We start from the raw sequence: 15,127 nt of genomic DNA on the forward strand, positions 1-15,127 counted from the left end.
GTGGGAGGTCAAAGGTTCAAATCTTACCTTCCATCAATGTGTCACTATTTGTGACTTCTTCTAAATCCACACAGGTACGTGATGTACCCGTCTGATCCGATAGTGGTTCAGTTCTACTTCTGTTGGACCTCTCCCTCCTGTATAAGTTAGAGTAGGAATAAGACTAAGAGTAGATTAAGCTAACGGTTGCCGTCTGTCTGATTTAAAAAAAAGAAAAAGAAAAAGAAAGAAAGAGACTAATTGGGGCACATATGCATGCAAATACAGATATCCAAAAAGAATCCCACATGATGACAAAGCTTTGAATCAAATAATATATCCTTGAATGGAAAATACTTAAGTAACCCACTTAGGCACTTATAACACACATGCCAACTTTTCTATCCCAGTACCTTTCATCAAGTTGACCTATCCCGCCTTAAGAAAGTAGCTAGTTTAGTGTTTTTAACAAGTCCATATTAGATTTTTTATGCCAAATCGATCGGATTAGTTTATACAACTTGATTGTATAGTATATGATTCCTACAGCTTTCAACCGGCCGAAAGAGATAAAAGTGCCATCCTTGAAGGCTTGGACTAAAGCTTAAAGCAACTCAATACGTGGGGAGGGCATAAGAGCCTAGCTGTTGAACGACATGGACATGAATGGTATCTTTTGCCGTCCTCAAGAAAAGATATTCTTTCGGGTTTCGCAAGGATTGACTCGAACATTCCTGTATTGACAAAAAAAGAAAAGAAAAGAAAAGAAAAGATATTCTCATTCTAATTGTTTGAGTCACGTTTCAACTCGGAAGCTCCTTGTATTTTTTTTTTTTTTTATCAAAAAGAGAAAGACGACTTCTTTTTGGTGAAAAATCAAAACAGGGTTTCTTTCTATCTAATAACGAAGGTTTTGAACCAAGAATTCCACGTGAATGGAATAGGGTATATAATATATAAGCGTATCTAAAGCAGAATGTGATGTCAAAGCTCTTCAAGCTGTCAATAATGTCATTATTATTTCTTTCAATTTCATATTTGGCTCATTTTTTTTTTGAGTTAATTGGATGCTTAATTTTCTTCTTTAATTTCCGTTTTAAACCGGACTCCATTTTTCAGATTCTCTCATAGGAAGAATAACAACAAATCAATATTGATAGTAATACGTGGTGGCTTAATCGGATCTATAATTTATATACTGTAGAGCATAAAATATTAGCATTGAAATTTCTCTCTTTGATTGTGTCGCGTTGATCTCCTGATCATTAATTTTTTTCACCTGATCTATAATTTATATACCGATAGGACTTGCTTCTACGAAATGTTGGGGAAAAAGTTAAAGTTGTGTTGATTGCAACTCGGTTTCAAATGAATGTTATTTGTTATGTATTAAAAATTAATTGCTTGTATAAATAATTGATGATGGATCGGTTTCCAAAAAGTTTTAGCGTCGGAGTACAGCTCCATAAGATAAGACACGAAAGGCCCGTTCGTAACTAAGTGGCTTCGATACAGTGGCCCGTCCGTTATCATCTATCCAATGATTATTTTTCTGGCCCATCAATGGCCAGTTAAAATGATAATCTTCAGCAGCCACGGTTCTTCCCCTCAATTTTCTTGAACCGAGAAAGATTTTGAGCAGAGTTGATGGAGATATCTCTTGTATCTGGAAATGGGATTACACCTATCCCCAATAGCCAGTCTCCATTAACGCGTTCTTGTTTCCCATTTTTACCATTTCCCTTTTCTGCAACTGCAGTTAGACCCTTCAAGAACTCCAAATTCACTGTATTTGCCACAACAACTGTTGAGCTCAATGAGACCCGAAATTGGCAGAGAAATGTCCCTCCAAAATCTTCAAAGATTGTTTCTTTACGCAATAAAACGAGACAATCTGCAATTCTTGATGTTCAGGAATCCTCTGACTTGGACTCTGCTCTTTCAAGGTCCCTCTTCTCTTTCTTGTTTTAATAATCTTCGTGTGGTCTGATTACCTATTAATCTATACGTATTACTCAACATTGAGCAGTTTTAGTTTATTGGGACTGTGGAAATCAGCTTGTTAATCTGTTGAAAAAAGAATTGAAGTTTATCTAACTGTTGAGTTCGTATCATTAAAATCATGGAATTCTTTGCTTGCTTACTCTGGTATTATGTTTTTGTACTGCATATTTAGAATGTTCTGAATTGGTATTATTACTAAAGGGTTCTAAAAAAGATTGGTAATTAGCAAGTTTAAGTGAGCGATGGTATCAGCTGGTTTGTAGGTCTGGAGGTAAGTTGAAGGCTCAAGATTTGAATGTTATTTTGCGCCATTTTGGGAAGCTGAACCGATGGAAGGAACTTTCCCAGGTTCGTTTTGATTTTTCTAGTTTTACAATTTTTGATAATCGGTTGCCGCTATATGCTAACAGTGATTTTTGATAGTTTTTACACCTGTCACTCGTAACTAAATTATCGTCTATGCTTCCCCCTTGAAATGATGTTAATTGTGACCTGAATTTCTTTGAATATACTGCATTCTCTTAATCCTAATCGCCCTTTTTGTGCTGAACAGCAGTTGTAAACTTTGTACGAACTCTTCCAGTTTCTTCTATCATATGGTTCTCAAATATAATATATAAGTTAAATCATCCTGTAACTCTCTCCTGGAACAGAGTTCTCCAGATTGTTATGAGCATGTTGATTGTTACGTTACTTTGGGGTTTTCACATAAATTCTTTAACTTGTGAATGTCTATTACCTCTAATTATATAGTGGAGATTACACTGCATATCCCAGAAGCTTTACAGCAAGGAATATTGCTGTTAGTTTCCAGCAGTGCATTTAAGTAATAAGCTTTTGTATAACGACAAGTTTTTAGTTATTTTTTAAGCACCCAAGTCTCATGTACTAAGCATTGTACCTATAATTCACTAGTTCAGTTCCTCTTTGTTGCATACATCTATTGAGCATTGTAATTGCTGCATGTGCATGTTTCTATACTTCTTTTTTGGTTTAAGCAAGGTTTCAATTTCTCTTGCTATTTCTATGCCTTAAATCTCAGTGTCAATTCGTGCATCAGTACTTTTAGCAGGGGAAAAGCTTTTCTGCTTGGTTGTCCTTACCATCGACCTCTGGACACGTTTATTTTAGTCCCTTTTGTTTGCTTGAAAATAATGATTATGAGATTACATTTTAAATGGTTACAGCTTTTTGCCTGGATGCAACAAAATGAGAAGACGAACATTGCATCTTACAGCGGTTATATAAAATTCGTGGGTAAAAGCCTTGATCCTATGAAGGCATTAGACATCTACAACAGCATTAAAGATGAGTTGACAAGGAACAATGTATCAGTTTGTAACTCTGTTCTTGATTGTCTCGTTAAAAATGGCAAGTTTGAGAGGTGCCTCAACATGTTTCATCAAATGAAGCAAGCAGGCCTAAAACCAGACATTGTAACTTATTCTACGGTAATCTATTTCTTCACCCACTATTACTAGAGTTGTTTGAGGTAAAAAGGTGGTTGTATCAGAAATTTGGCCATACAAAAAAAAATGTTATCAACATCTAAACTCTTGATTGCTATTTTACTTGAATTTGAACAATTGTAGTTTTTAAGATTGATGACTTCTGTTAATAAAACCTAATGCTTTGTAGAAGTTCGTGATTTTTTCCTTTTTCCATTGTTAGCTACTTGTAGGCTGTGCAAAAGCCAAAGACGGTTATTCTAAGGCGACAGAACTGGTTCGAGAGCTGAAATACCATGGGCTGCAGATGGACAGTGTAATTTATGGTACACTTTTATCTGTATGTGCTTCCAATAATCAATGTCAAGAAGCAGAGCGATATTTTATGGAGATGAAGAGTGAAGGTTATTCTCCAAATGTCTTCCACTACAGCTCATTGATCAATGCCTACTCGGTTGATGGAAAGTATACAAAGGCGGATGAGTTAATTCAAGAGATGAAATCAGGAGGGTTAGTGTTGAATAAGGTTAGGTGTTTTTTTTATCCCCCTCTCACTCTGACTAATGAATGCAGCGATAAGTATACAAGTTTTTTTTAATACTTCCTTCTGCTTTTGGTCACTGCTAATTCTGTAGAACTTACTTTGCAATTGAATTGCGAAGTTGTTCTTAAAATTTTTGTTACCTGTTATAAGGAGGAGAAGCTATAATGAGAAAACAAAGGGGGGAAAGGAGAAAAGGAAAGGAAAATGTCAAAGAAATTCGAAGAAGCAAAACCGCCTTTAGCTACAGTGGTGTTTTATCGTTGTAGCTCAACAGATATAAGTTTAATTTGGTTAGCCTTTTGATTTTGAGGTGTCATGGGTTACTATGATGTCCATATGTAAGTTCAGTGTACCTTAGTGTAGTTAGGATCTAGACACAAGATGCATCAGATGGTAATATAGATTTCAACAGGCTCCAAGAATAATGGGCCAGCTTTTCTTAAACTGAGTTGACAATTCATGTGTGAACATATTCGTTTCAGAACCATGAGTTGAAGAGGTGGATTCATTGCTCGAATAGTAATGAATCTTTCTTTTTTGACTGCTTTGAAATTCAATAACATGGGGCGATATGTTTACATTTGTATGAGTTGGGAATAAAGACAATAGGCTAGTGATTGAGTTTTTTTTTACAGGATAAACTAGTCGGTCTGATCAGCATGTTAGTTGAGAACAAATAAAGTGGTTTAAGTATGTACTGGTTTTGATATTAGAAGCTCCGGCAAGAAAAATATGTCTTTTGGACTATCTTGCTGATTATAAGTTTTGTCTTCAAGAAATTTGTTACCAAAGATATAGTACTTTGGAAATTGGCGACTCCCTGAATCTTATGGTTCAGTTTCTTAAACAGAGTGTAGTTAACACTGATTCTACTAAGTACTATTATCATGGTGAAGTTGTTGTCAGAATCTGTTCTTGTCATGTTCAGAAATAATAGAATTGAGTATTGGCAAACACTGTCTTTCCCTTTTCTAAACAGTCCTATTATAGATTTTTACGTTTTCATGCAATTCATAAAGTTTTCAAATGAGTCTTCTCTCTCTCTCTCTCTCTCTCTTTTTCTGTCTCTCTCTCTCTGAGGTGTTAAAACTTATGCCATGATACAGTATATGTTCTTGGTTACCTATTGTTCGAACCGCATCTTTTCATTAAGTATACTGAATATCTTATCTTTGACATTTATGATTTCATAGTTTTATGGAACAGGCATATCTTTTCAATTATGTTCTCAAATGCTACATTCTTACAGGTTATTTTGACAACTTTGCTAAAAGTGTATGTTAGAGGAGGTTTGTTTGAGAAATCAAGAGAGCTGATAAACAAATTGGATAAACTAGGCTACGCAGAGGATGAGGTATACATACTTCTTTGCAATTGATATATTTTATGCATCTCCAAAGTTGTTAAAAGATTTAATGCAATTGTTGCAGTTAGTACATGAATCCTTTTAGTTCTTGCTATGGGAAGGTAAGGAGGGGAGAGGGAAGGGAGAATGCATTTTTTTTTCCTTGTCTCAAGATGCTCATTAGCTCATCATTATGGCATTGGTATGATGCTCTAATGCCACACACACACACAGAGTAGTGGATATTTTTGAGCTCTTACAATTTCATGCATACTACAATTGGTTGTTTCATGCTTGCTCAATTGCTGACTAGTTTTGTTTTACCTTAATGTTTTTTGAAGATTATTTATTTATTTTTGACATGACTCTAAGGATCTTATTGACTTGCCTAGTCCTTATCTGAAAATAATAAATGATCCCCTAGTTGGCCAATTTTTGATAATGCTTCTCTGTTCTACCTCCATCATCCTCTATATATCGCTTTCATCATCTGCTGAAAATGGTGTAATTTATGATGGTTCAGTTTTAAAAGCTTCCCTTTAGAATGTTTATAAAATTCTGTTTTACTGCAGATGCCGTACTGTATACTTATGGATGGTTTAGTAAAGGCTGGAAAAGTCACTGAAGCAAAAACACTTTTTGATGAAATGAAGAATAAAAATGTGAAAACTGGTATGTCTAGTTGCCACAATGTCCTCCTTGCAGCAATCTTTTAGTAGCCATCATCTAATTTACATTCAGTGTAAACTTTCATCCTGTTGTATCATGTGAATTTATTCAAAACTGGTTCATGAAACAAGTTGGAAGAAAGATTACCTAGGGGAAAACATAAAAGCATGAGAAAAATGTGCTTCATTGTTTTGTGATTTAGGAATGCCTGCTTGACTTAAAAGTGACTTAAGCAGTTTATTGTATGTATCTGCAGATGGCTATGCCTATAGTATTATGATATCAGGATTCTGCCGTGGTGGGCTCCTTCAGGATGCAAAGCAATTGGCTTCTAGCTATGAAGCAAAATATGATAGATATGATATAGTTATTTTAAATACAATGCTTTGTGCTTACTGTCGAGCGGGAGAGATGGACAATGTGATGAAAATGCTGAAGAAAGTGGATGAGTCAGCAATTAGTCCTGATTGGAATACCTTTCATATTTTAATAAGGTATTTTTGCAAAGAAAAGCTGTATATACTTGCTTACCATACCCTGGACGACATGCACAAGAAAGGCCATCAACCAGAGGAGGTAAACTAGAATCTGGCACTGAGGTTCATGACAGATGATTATGATGATAATAGTATCTGTGGTAATGTTATAATATGTCACTTTGTCAACAGTCCCTAGTAACACATGCTATCATTCTTGACTATGCCTAAGGAACTTCAGTATGGCTCTGCCCAGAAAAAAAGATCTCCTTCGGCCAACAGTGCTAACATGTGATTTGTGACCCACTTGCAAAGCTTTTTAGTTGTTTATCCTATTGATTGCTAACCAACTGCTGTTTGAATTCACCGGTACTATTTCTTTACTGGAGCAGCATTTCGAATGCCTCCTGTTGCTTGGGATGATGAAAAAATTGCACGCATCACTGGATATACATTTTCAGTTTGCATAGAATGTGTTGACCCAATATTATAAGATACACACTACCTCAGATTCATGCCATGACAGAAGCAAAGCCTGCACTATGTGTACCAAAAAAGGTGTTCTCATTGTTAAATCATCATCTAACAAATTAACTTAGATGGTTGGAATTTTTATTCGTATTTCAATGGTGTTGGCCAAATTTTTCTTCAACTGAAAGACAATAAATATTTTATTTGTCTTTTCTCATTTATCTTCATCTGCTAAAAGATTTTATGGCTTTTATGCTACTAACGCTGTTATACCACTGAGTTTGGAGGCAGATATCCCACATTTTACATCTTTGTGCTTCTTGGGAAAAAGCTGCGTCTCATTATGGTCCCGGAGTTCATTTGGTTTTACAATTGTGGCTTCCTGATTCTTTATATCTATTCTTTTGAAAAATTAGATTGTGCTGCAATTTGGGGCTTTGAACATGTGTAACTTTGTAATATTCTTTGGAACGTGCTGCAACTGAATTATCTTAGATTTTGATAATTTGGTGCAGATTGAGACTCAACATTTATCTGCTTACTGGTTCTTGTGGGTTTTCGTGTTGCAGGAACTATGTTCTTCTTTAATTCATTATCTTGGTAAAACTGGTGCACATGCTGAAGCATTTTCTGTATATAATATCTTGAAATATAGCAAGAGAACCATGTGCAATGCTCTTCATGAGAAAATTTTGCACATTTTAGTTGCCGGACGACTTCTCAAAGATGCATACATAATAATCAAGGTATGCAATGACTTTTAAGTCAATCTTTGTATGAATTTTTCTCATAAAAACGTGCTAAGCACTCTCAACTGTGCAGGACAATGCAGGCTCCATTTCTCAATCTGCCACACAGAAATTTGCAGTTTCCTTCATGAAATCAGGCAATATAAACTTGGTAAATGATGTAATAAAGGCCATTCACAGTTCTGGGTACAAGATTGATCAGGTAGCGAAGTGATATTTAATTTGAATAAATCCTTTAAGAAAAATTTATTTGTCACTCTTGAGGTTAGTTGCATCAATCTGAGTTGTCTCCAAATATTTTAACTGTTTCCTAGGCTATTTGGTGCTATGCTACTTGAGACATGACCCATCAATTATCATATTTGAGCATGATCTATTACCGACAGCAATGGTTGAAGTTTTAAAGAAGTGGTCTAGAGCAGATCATTGACTTTTTAAGTGTTGAAATCAGACGCAAATTAAGATCTTTCAATCTATGCAGAAAATGTTTTCCAGGGAATAAGTGCTGTACATATTGTGGTCCCTTCTTAGATGCTGGCAACCTTCCCTTGTCATTGAAATTTCCAGTGGCTAATCAGGCATTTAGGTTGATGTTGAGTAAAATCCTAGTGCTCAATGAACGTCCTAATTACGTCCATTTTAGGAACAGATTTTGTAAACTTGCATTGAAGCTCAAAGAAGATGGGAGAGCACTTTCCCTGCTTATTGCAATGATGGTCGGAGTGGATGCTATTTGGACTACACTCATACTTGTCCACATTCTGCAGACAAAGACATTGGGACATGACTAATGCTTCATAGCTCCTAGGTTGTCTAATCTGTGGTTTAGGAAAAGTTTGATCTCCTCTTATATATCACATGCAAAATTGATTTTCTTATTTTCCTTCTGCGCTGATTGTGTTCTATATAAATGTGCCAAGAGCAGCTCATGGGAAGAGTCAAAGCTGCTTCCTTACTTTATTGTGGAGTCAGAGTGGCTGATATGTGAACTGTGTATGCCATTCATTTAGACATATTTAATGCATCTAAGGTCTGATTAAGTAGACAAACAACTGGCAAAAGATTTCTATGCTTATATGCTTTCTATGCTTCTCAACTTTTGTGACTGTCAATCTGGAAAGATTTATCCTGCTAAAGTGTCTAGCTTAGTCTTCAGCTTGCAGATCCTGGAATTAATCTGTTTGTCATGTTATTTGTCTTAGAAATTATTTCATATGGCTATATCACGGTATGTTGAGGACTCTGAGAAGAAAGACTTGCTGCTTCAGTTGTTAAAGTGGATGCCAGGCCAAGGCTATTCTGTTGATTCCTCTACAAGAAACTTAATCCTCAAGAAGTCTCACTTGTATGGATGCCAAATTGTTGCTGAATTATTATCCAAGCAGCAGGTAGTGTCAAAAACAAAATCTCGTCGGACAAGGACTAAATGAGGCAGTACAGGTATTTTATGGTTCCTTCCTGCTCTCTGGGTAATTATTTCTTTGGCAATTTTGAAGTTGGTTTCCAAGTTTATTTGGATCCATTCTTTCTGTCTCTGGTTAATTCAAATTGTTCCTGCAAATTCCACTTAATTTCGATGAAGTCGCATCAAATGCATTCTTTCTATGAACTTGTATAGAGTGTATTTTCTAAAAATAAAATTTTTATAATAAAAAGTATTTAAGTGAAAATGTCTGAAATCTGAATCCACCTTCCCACCCGTCACAAATAACCCTCAAAGCTTCCTCTGTCATATGGACCAATTCCTCCCTCCCATTCCCCAGTAATAATCAATGTCTATTGCACTTCCAAAATTTAACACCAATATCTCTGAGCCTAAATTCCTCCAACCAACTTAATAATCACACATACTCAAAATTATTGTCATAGAAAATCAATCATAATAAGGTTGAAAAAAGGCTAAAAATTGGAACTTTAATTCACAAAAAAAAGCCTTGGGCATTCCATAGTAGTGAAATGCTGATAGCAGCGCCTGCATGTGTATTGTCATGGAAACAATCAGGAAATAAAAGAGAAGAATAGTCGTGCTATTCATCAACTTTTACAGGTGAAGTTCATTTATGTAGCTGTGTCCCTATTTGAGAATAAGTTGATCTTTTACCATCGAGTTTAAAGTTGACTTTTACATCATCGCTTAACACATTCCAAATTTTGGTAAGTCAAATTAAGCCCCTATTATTATTTTTTTAATTCCAATAAAACCCACAACATTCTTGTAAATAACCTGAATGGTGTAGGAGGAGAAAAGGTGCCAAAAATTCTGAAGAATCCTAAGGGGATTTAGAAAATTTAGTGATAGCAGCAATAGTTTAGCTAATTACTGTAGAAGCTCTGGCCTTCATTCTCATGTGTTGCATTAAGTTTGCCAGGTTCTACGATAACCTGCAGAACCTGGTACACTTTCTCTTGCTAAGCCTATAATTGATTTACATTCTGTGCACTAAATTGTCCAGCAGATTAGATTGTAACTTCTAGGAAGATATGTCGGAAACCTCTCTCTACATGCTCCATCTTATCTATCCAGGTCTGTTCATAGATGTAGAATGGCCACAGGTTTCCATCCAACCATACCAATTTTTGTCATGGGTGTAATTTCAACATGCATTAGTTGTCGTTTATGAACTAATTGATTTACACCCGAATTTTCAGTGATCAGCGATGATTGGGATCTCCACAGGATACAAATGAATTCTGTCCGACCATGCATTTCTTACATTTGGGTCAGGGTGAGAGATGCATTCCCAAACTGCACTGTTACATTTAAAGCCACTGCCAAAAGAGATTTGCCAGATTCTGTCCCCCTTTTTTACCCTCCCTTTGCTCTCCAAATAGCATAACTCGTACCAGACAGAAGAAGATGATGTGTTACCAAATCTATACAAAGTCATTCTGGATGCTTCTCCATCTTCCTTGTTCAGCCCAAGATTTTCCTCAATGGCATCAATTACTGCCCTTCCTCCAGCATGTATGCAAAAATGGTCAAAAGCCTTCTTGAAATTGGGCAGATGGATTTCGTTCTGGGTACTAACTGTCCAGATCTTCTTGCGGATAACTGACCATCCGTACAGAAGTTGTTCCGAGTAAGGCAAGACAGCTGGTGCCAAGTCTGTTATGTTTGTCTTTAGCGCATTTCCGGCCACATGCAGAAGTGATCTCAAAATGGACACCCCAAGATGACCAGATTTGTCATTCTCTTGGTAAACTGACATATATGATTGATCATTAGAACCCATGTGTGTTCGATAGAGATGTTTGAGTTTGTATCTAGCTGTCTGTCTGTCTCGCTTCTTGTTGGACAACAAAATGGCTACACCTCCCATCCGAAACAAGGCATTGGCTAAAAGCATGGACTTGACATTTCCTCTATAACCATTTGGAGTTACGGCTTCAATGCTTAGAACCAAAGCCAATGAATTGCTATGGACTTTTAGGAGGTCTTTTGCTAAACTTACAGCCAAGAGTCCGGCACTGCAACCCATTCCACTAAGGTTGGCACTCTTAACATTGCTTCTGAAACCAAATCTATTTATGATCATAGCTGGGATGGATGGTATGGGGCAGAATATACTGCAGTTGGATACAATTATGTCAATGCTTTTTGGATTAACCTTGTGTTTGGAGAGAAGGTCTTCTACGACAGTGAAGAGAACAGTTTCTATTTCTTCTCGACATCGTATCAAAGAAGAATCAGGAGGCATCTGATGTACAGATAAAGGAGCACAGGCCTCATTCCCGACACCTGATCTTTCTGCTACTTTTGTGTGAAAATCAATTGCCTCCCTCTCATGAACCTGACATCTTTCAGAGTGTTCAATGAAATGGGATGCTGGGACGCGCAGGTTATCAGGTGGTAGATAGCAAGAGAAATCAATAAGGTAAATGCATTTTGATCTAGTGTAGAAAAGATAAACAACCAAGAGAAGAATAGTGGTTACTAGGAGATGAAAGTAGACGTGGGAAACTGCAGCAGCTAGGAAGCTTGAATAGTCTGTTAGAAAAAACTCCTGTAGTAAGGCTATCATCTTTATGTTTTAGTTATTCTTTGTGTTGTGTTATGTTATCTGGCTTAAATACAGTAGGGATTGCAGAAGAAAGATTTTTAGGGATTTGGTTTGGCAGACACTCAACAAACTATGGAGCGATGATAGTAGTAATGCAAAAACATGGCTATCTTCTGTGTCTGTCATGCCAAATGCATTGCCGTGGATTGAAAGGCCTGGCAACCACATGCGTGGTAAGAAGTTAGCCAACGACTAGTTGCAGAATCCTGTTATACTAAAAGAGACAAGTTCATAATCAAACTCTTTCCCTTCACCTGAAGTGCCCAGTTAGATGCACCTTCCTCACTCCTGACGTGTTGGAATAAAAAAGGTCGATAAAGTTCCTTGTTATTCTCTTCCACTGTTTATCACTAAATCCAGATACAACTAATTGCCTTTTGCTTACGAAAACTCGACTTTCTTTTCTCATTTTGTTTTCGTATTGATAAGCAATTTCATGTTCAATCTAGTAATCCACTAAGTTTTGGCACAGTGGTCACCAAAAAGGGACTAAGGTTCCTCTTTGGGTTGTAGGTTGGAGGTGTCAGAGTATTCTTTTGATCTAGTAAGTTCTTACACACAGTGGTCTAATGTTGATATTAGTCTCTTATATACGGTCTTTTTAGACTCCATCGTTGCCGTAAAAAAAAAAAAAAAAAAAAGGGACTAGTATCAACATTAGACCATACAGACACTTATCCCCCACGGGTCAGGCTTTTGGATTACAAGAATGGTTTCTGAATGAACAAAACCTAAGACAGATTCCATGTTCCTAACGTCGTATACTAGGCAGTAGCCAACCAGTTCAAATTGGTTTAGGAATTCGGTCTTCATTAGCTTTTGAAAAAATGGCAAATGACAGATGCATGAGTTCGACATTTGATCAAGGTGTAAGCGTCAAGTTGCCAGCAGAAGAAAATGTAAGAGGACCAAACAGGAGATTCGGCCAGTTTACCTCCATAAATCTGAGAAAACATCTGCTTCAGCTTGATTCGATTGAAGCTCAATTGAAGCACCAAAACTTTTTTTGATTCGATTCTAAGTCACATAGGTTGTGTTTGGATTGCATTTTTCATGATTTTTTATGAAAAAATTATTGTAGCTATTTGATGTATGTGAGAGAAAAAAATAATAGATAAATGTGATTACGAGAAACGACGTAATTTTTTTACGAAAAACAGCAATCCAAACAATTGCGCCATGACAATCACTGGTATAGAGACTTACTGCACTTGTGTTCTATGAAGCTTAGATTGCAAAATATTGATTCAAAGACTTCTCTCTTCTTTAGACAAATTATTATGCTTTTTATCTATTTGTATTAAGTTGATTTTCAACTCCATTATAGATTAGATTTAGAAGGCTATTTTCATATTTTTGTGAATCATCGAGTTTGTGATCCAAACACCAAAAACTCCAAACCGACTGCAGAATCATGATTTTGAAAATGTGAGCCTGGATATTCAAATTAAAAATGAAAATAAGGATCCGAATGTAAATAATTATACTTTGGTTTACTTTAATCACTTCTCTCATTACTAATCAAGCACCTTTACACGCTTGCTCCTGCAGTTCACTCTCATCAGTGAAGGATGAGCGCCCGCTACCCGACAACCATAACCCCGACCCAAACCCGAATAGGCTGGGTAGGCATAGGCGTGATGGGCTCCGCCATGGCCTCCCGCCTCCTCTCTGCGGGCTACTCCGTCACCGTCTATGACCGAACCCCGTCAAAGGCCGCCCCTCTCCAATCCAAAGGGGCCCATCTGGCTCCCTCCGTCGCCGACCTCGCCCGTGCAAGTGATGTCGTCTTCACGATGCTGGGACACCCATCAGATGTTCGACAAATTGTGCTAGAGAACCTTGTTCCTTCTCTCAATCCCAATAGCGTTATTATTGATCACACTAGCAGCCACCCCACCCTGGCTAAGCAGATTTATGATTCTGCCCTTGAAAGACACTGCCACTCCGTTGACGCCCCAGTTTCCGGAGGCGACATCGGAGCGAGAGATGGCAAATTGGCGATATTAGCCGGGGGAGACGAGGATGTTGTGAAGTGGTTAAAACCACTGTTTGATGAAATGGGGAGGGTGACTTATGTTGGCGGCCCTGGGAAGGGACAGCATTGTAAAATAGCGAATCAGATAACCGCTGGGGCGAATTTACTTGGGCTGAGTGAAGGGCTGGTTTTCGCGGAGAAAGCCGGTTTGGACAAATTGAAGTTTGTGGAGGCTGTGAGAGGCGGTGCAGCTGGATCAATGGTGATGGAGTTGTTCGGGGACAGGATGATCAACAAGGACTTCAAGCCTGGCGGGGTCGCGGAATATATGGTGAAGGACTTGGGAATGGGAGTGGATGTTGGCGAAGAGGAAGGGGATGAAGTGGTGGTATTGCCTGGCGCTGCATTGACTAAACAATTGTTTGCTTCTATGGTGGCTAATGGGGGTGGGAAGCTGGGCACCCAGGGGCTAATATCTGTCATTGAGAAGATCAATGGCAGTTAAGATAACAAAGTGAAATCATAGCCTCAAGCAAATATCAAGTTAAGATAGCACACTAGACTAGCTGAGCTTGTTTATGTAATGTAATTTTAATCTAAACCTCTACAAGGGCTCACGTAGCTTTCGAGCTGGACGTGTTTTTTTTGTCAGCAACGAATCATTTGTATAACCTACTCTATCCTTATCTAGGGGAAGGGAGAGGGGGGGAAGGGGGAGGGGGAGCCTAAGGAGACTGTTGTAGGGACTAGTGGGTATATAGATCCAACTAGACCAAGGAAGTGCTGGACGTGTTGATGGCGTACAAACTGTAAAATAAAACTCGGAGAAGGGGAATATGTGACGGTTAAAATTAGCGATGTCTACGTGTTTGCTTTTCAGCTTATATCAGATTAAAGTCGAAGTAGTGAATTACAATTGGGTGGCAAGAGAAGTTCTCGAGGCTTTCATTCATATTCTTCAACTCAGAAATTGATCAAACCCAAAAGAACTACCAGTTAAAAGCGCAAAAGAAAAAAAAATACCCACGGAATTACACTCCTCGATTATTTTGTAGTAGAATTATGGAAAAATGGAGTACTTCGACCCACAATTGAGGAAAAAAGAGATTTATTTTTATTGAGTTAGTTGAAGAAGGGTTGAATGTCAAATGTGTACATCCAATTACCAAAAAAAAAAAAAAAAGAACCATCTCTTCAATTTGTTTTATATCTATATATATAACGAAAATTGGGACCCTGATGGGCATAAACCCGTTAAATAAAAAATCTTACATGACTTAAATTTAACATAATAGAATGATCATCTTCACTCTTCAAACTTCAATACCTTTCTTTCTGACTCCAATTTTTGTTGAATTTGATTAATTTCTTGTTTGAAGATAAAATTGGTCAAAAAATTAATA

At 37.3% G+C, this 15,127-nt stretch overlaps 3 protein-coding genes across 6 annotated transcripts; 2 read left to right on the plus strand and 1 right to left on the minus strand.

Moving 5' to 3' along the window:
- Positions 1-799: 799 nt before the first annotated feature.
- Positions 800-11,866, plus strand: LOC113726736 (pentatricopeptide repeat-containing protein At1g10910, chloroplastic). 4 transcript variants are annotated; one of them, XM_027250606.2, is made up of 11 exons: positions 811-1,925; positions 2,247-2,331; positions 3,171-3,434; positions 3,655-3,957; positions 5,225-5,329; positions 5,893-5,992; positions 6,246-6,565; positions 7,506-7,682; positions 7,759-7,887; positions 8,888-9,125; positions 10,335-11,866. In XM_027250606.2, the coding sequence occupies exons 1-10, from the start codon at positions 1,627-1,629 to the stop codon at positions 9,113-9,115; spliced, it is 2,010 nt and encodes a 669-aa protein (XP_027106407.1). In that variant the 5' UTR covers positions 811-1,626; the 3' UTR covers positions 9,116-9,125; positions 10,335-11,866. The 4 variants fall into 4 exon arrangements, with proteins under 4 accessions (XP_071931216.1, XP_071931215.1, XP_027106407.1 ...); XM_072075116.1 differs by having other exon boundaries at positions 1,791-1,925; positions 2,236-2,331; XM_072075114.1 differs by lacking the exon at positions 3,171-3,434 and having other exon boundaries at positions 808-1,925.
- LOC113726737 (3-ketoacyl-CoA synthase 7-like) lies at positions 9,994-11,707 on the minus strand. The gene has a single exon (XM_027250608.2). The coding sequence runs from the start codon at positions 11,705-11,707 to the stop codon at positions 10,331-10,333; it is 1,377 nt and encodes a 458-aa protein (XP_027106409.2). The 3' UTR covers positions 9,994-10,330.
- Positions 11,867-13,181: 1,315 nt separating the features above from the next.
- On the plus strand, positions 13,182-14,395 carry LOC113726740 (probable 3-hydroxyisobutyrate dehydrogenase-like 2, mitochondrial). The gene has a single exon (XM_027250612.2). It carries the CDS (start codon positions 13,318-13,320, stop codon positions 14,227-14,229), a length of 912 nt encoding a protein of 303 aa, XP_027106413.1. The 5' UTR covers positions 13,182-13,317; the 3' UTR covers positions 14,230-14,395.
- Positions 14,396-15,127: the final 732 nt, after the last annotated feature.

The sequence above is a fragment of the Coffea arabica genome, chromosome 2c, assembly GCF_036785885.1.
Source record: "Coffea arabica cultivar ET-39 chromosome 2c, Coffea Arabica ET-39 HiFi, whole genome shotgun sequence".
In the NCBI taxonomy this organism is placed as follows: Eukaryota; Viridiplantae; Streptophyta; class Magnoliopsida; order Gentianales; family Rubiaceae; genus Coffea; species Coffea arabica.

What these genes read in the sequence shown, in the direction of transcription:
- LOC113726736 (XM_027250606.2), top strand. Translation starts at nt 1,627, where the DNA reads ATGGAGATATCTCTTGTATCTGGAAATGGGATTACACCTATCCCCAAT. An exon ending in TAGGCTACGCAGAGGATGAG is followed by an intron (nt 5,330 to 5,892) that starts GTATACATACTT and finishes GTTTTACTGCAG; the next exon opens with ATGCCGTACTGTATACTTAT. An exon ending in CTGGGTACAAGATTGATCAG is followed by an intron (nt 7,888 to 8,887) that starts GTAGCGAAGTGA and finishes TATTTGTCTTAG; the next exon opens with AAATTATTTCATATGGCTAT.
- LOC113726737 (XM_027250608.2), bottom strand. Translation starts at nt 11,707, where the DNA reads ATGATAGCCTTACTACAGGAGTTTTTTCTAACAGACTATTCAAGCTTC.
- LOC113726740 (XM_027250612.2), top strand. Translation starts at nt 13,318, where the DNA reads ATGAGCGCCCGCTACCCGACAACCATAACCCCGACCCAAACCCGAATA.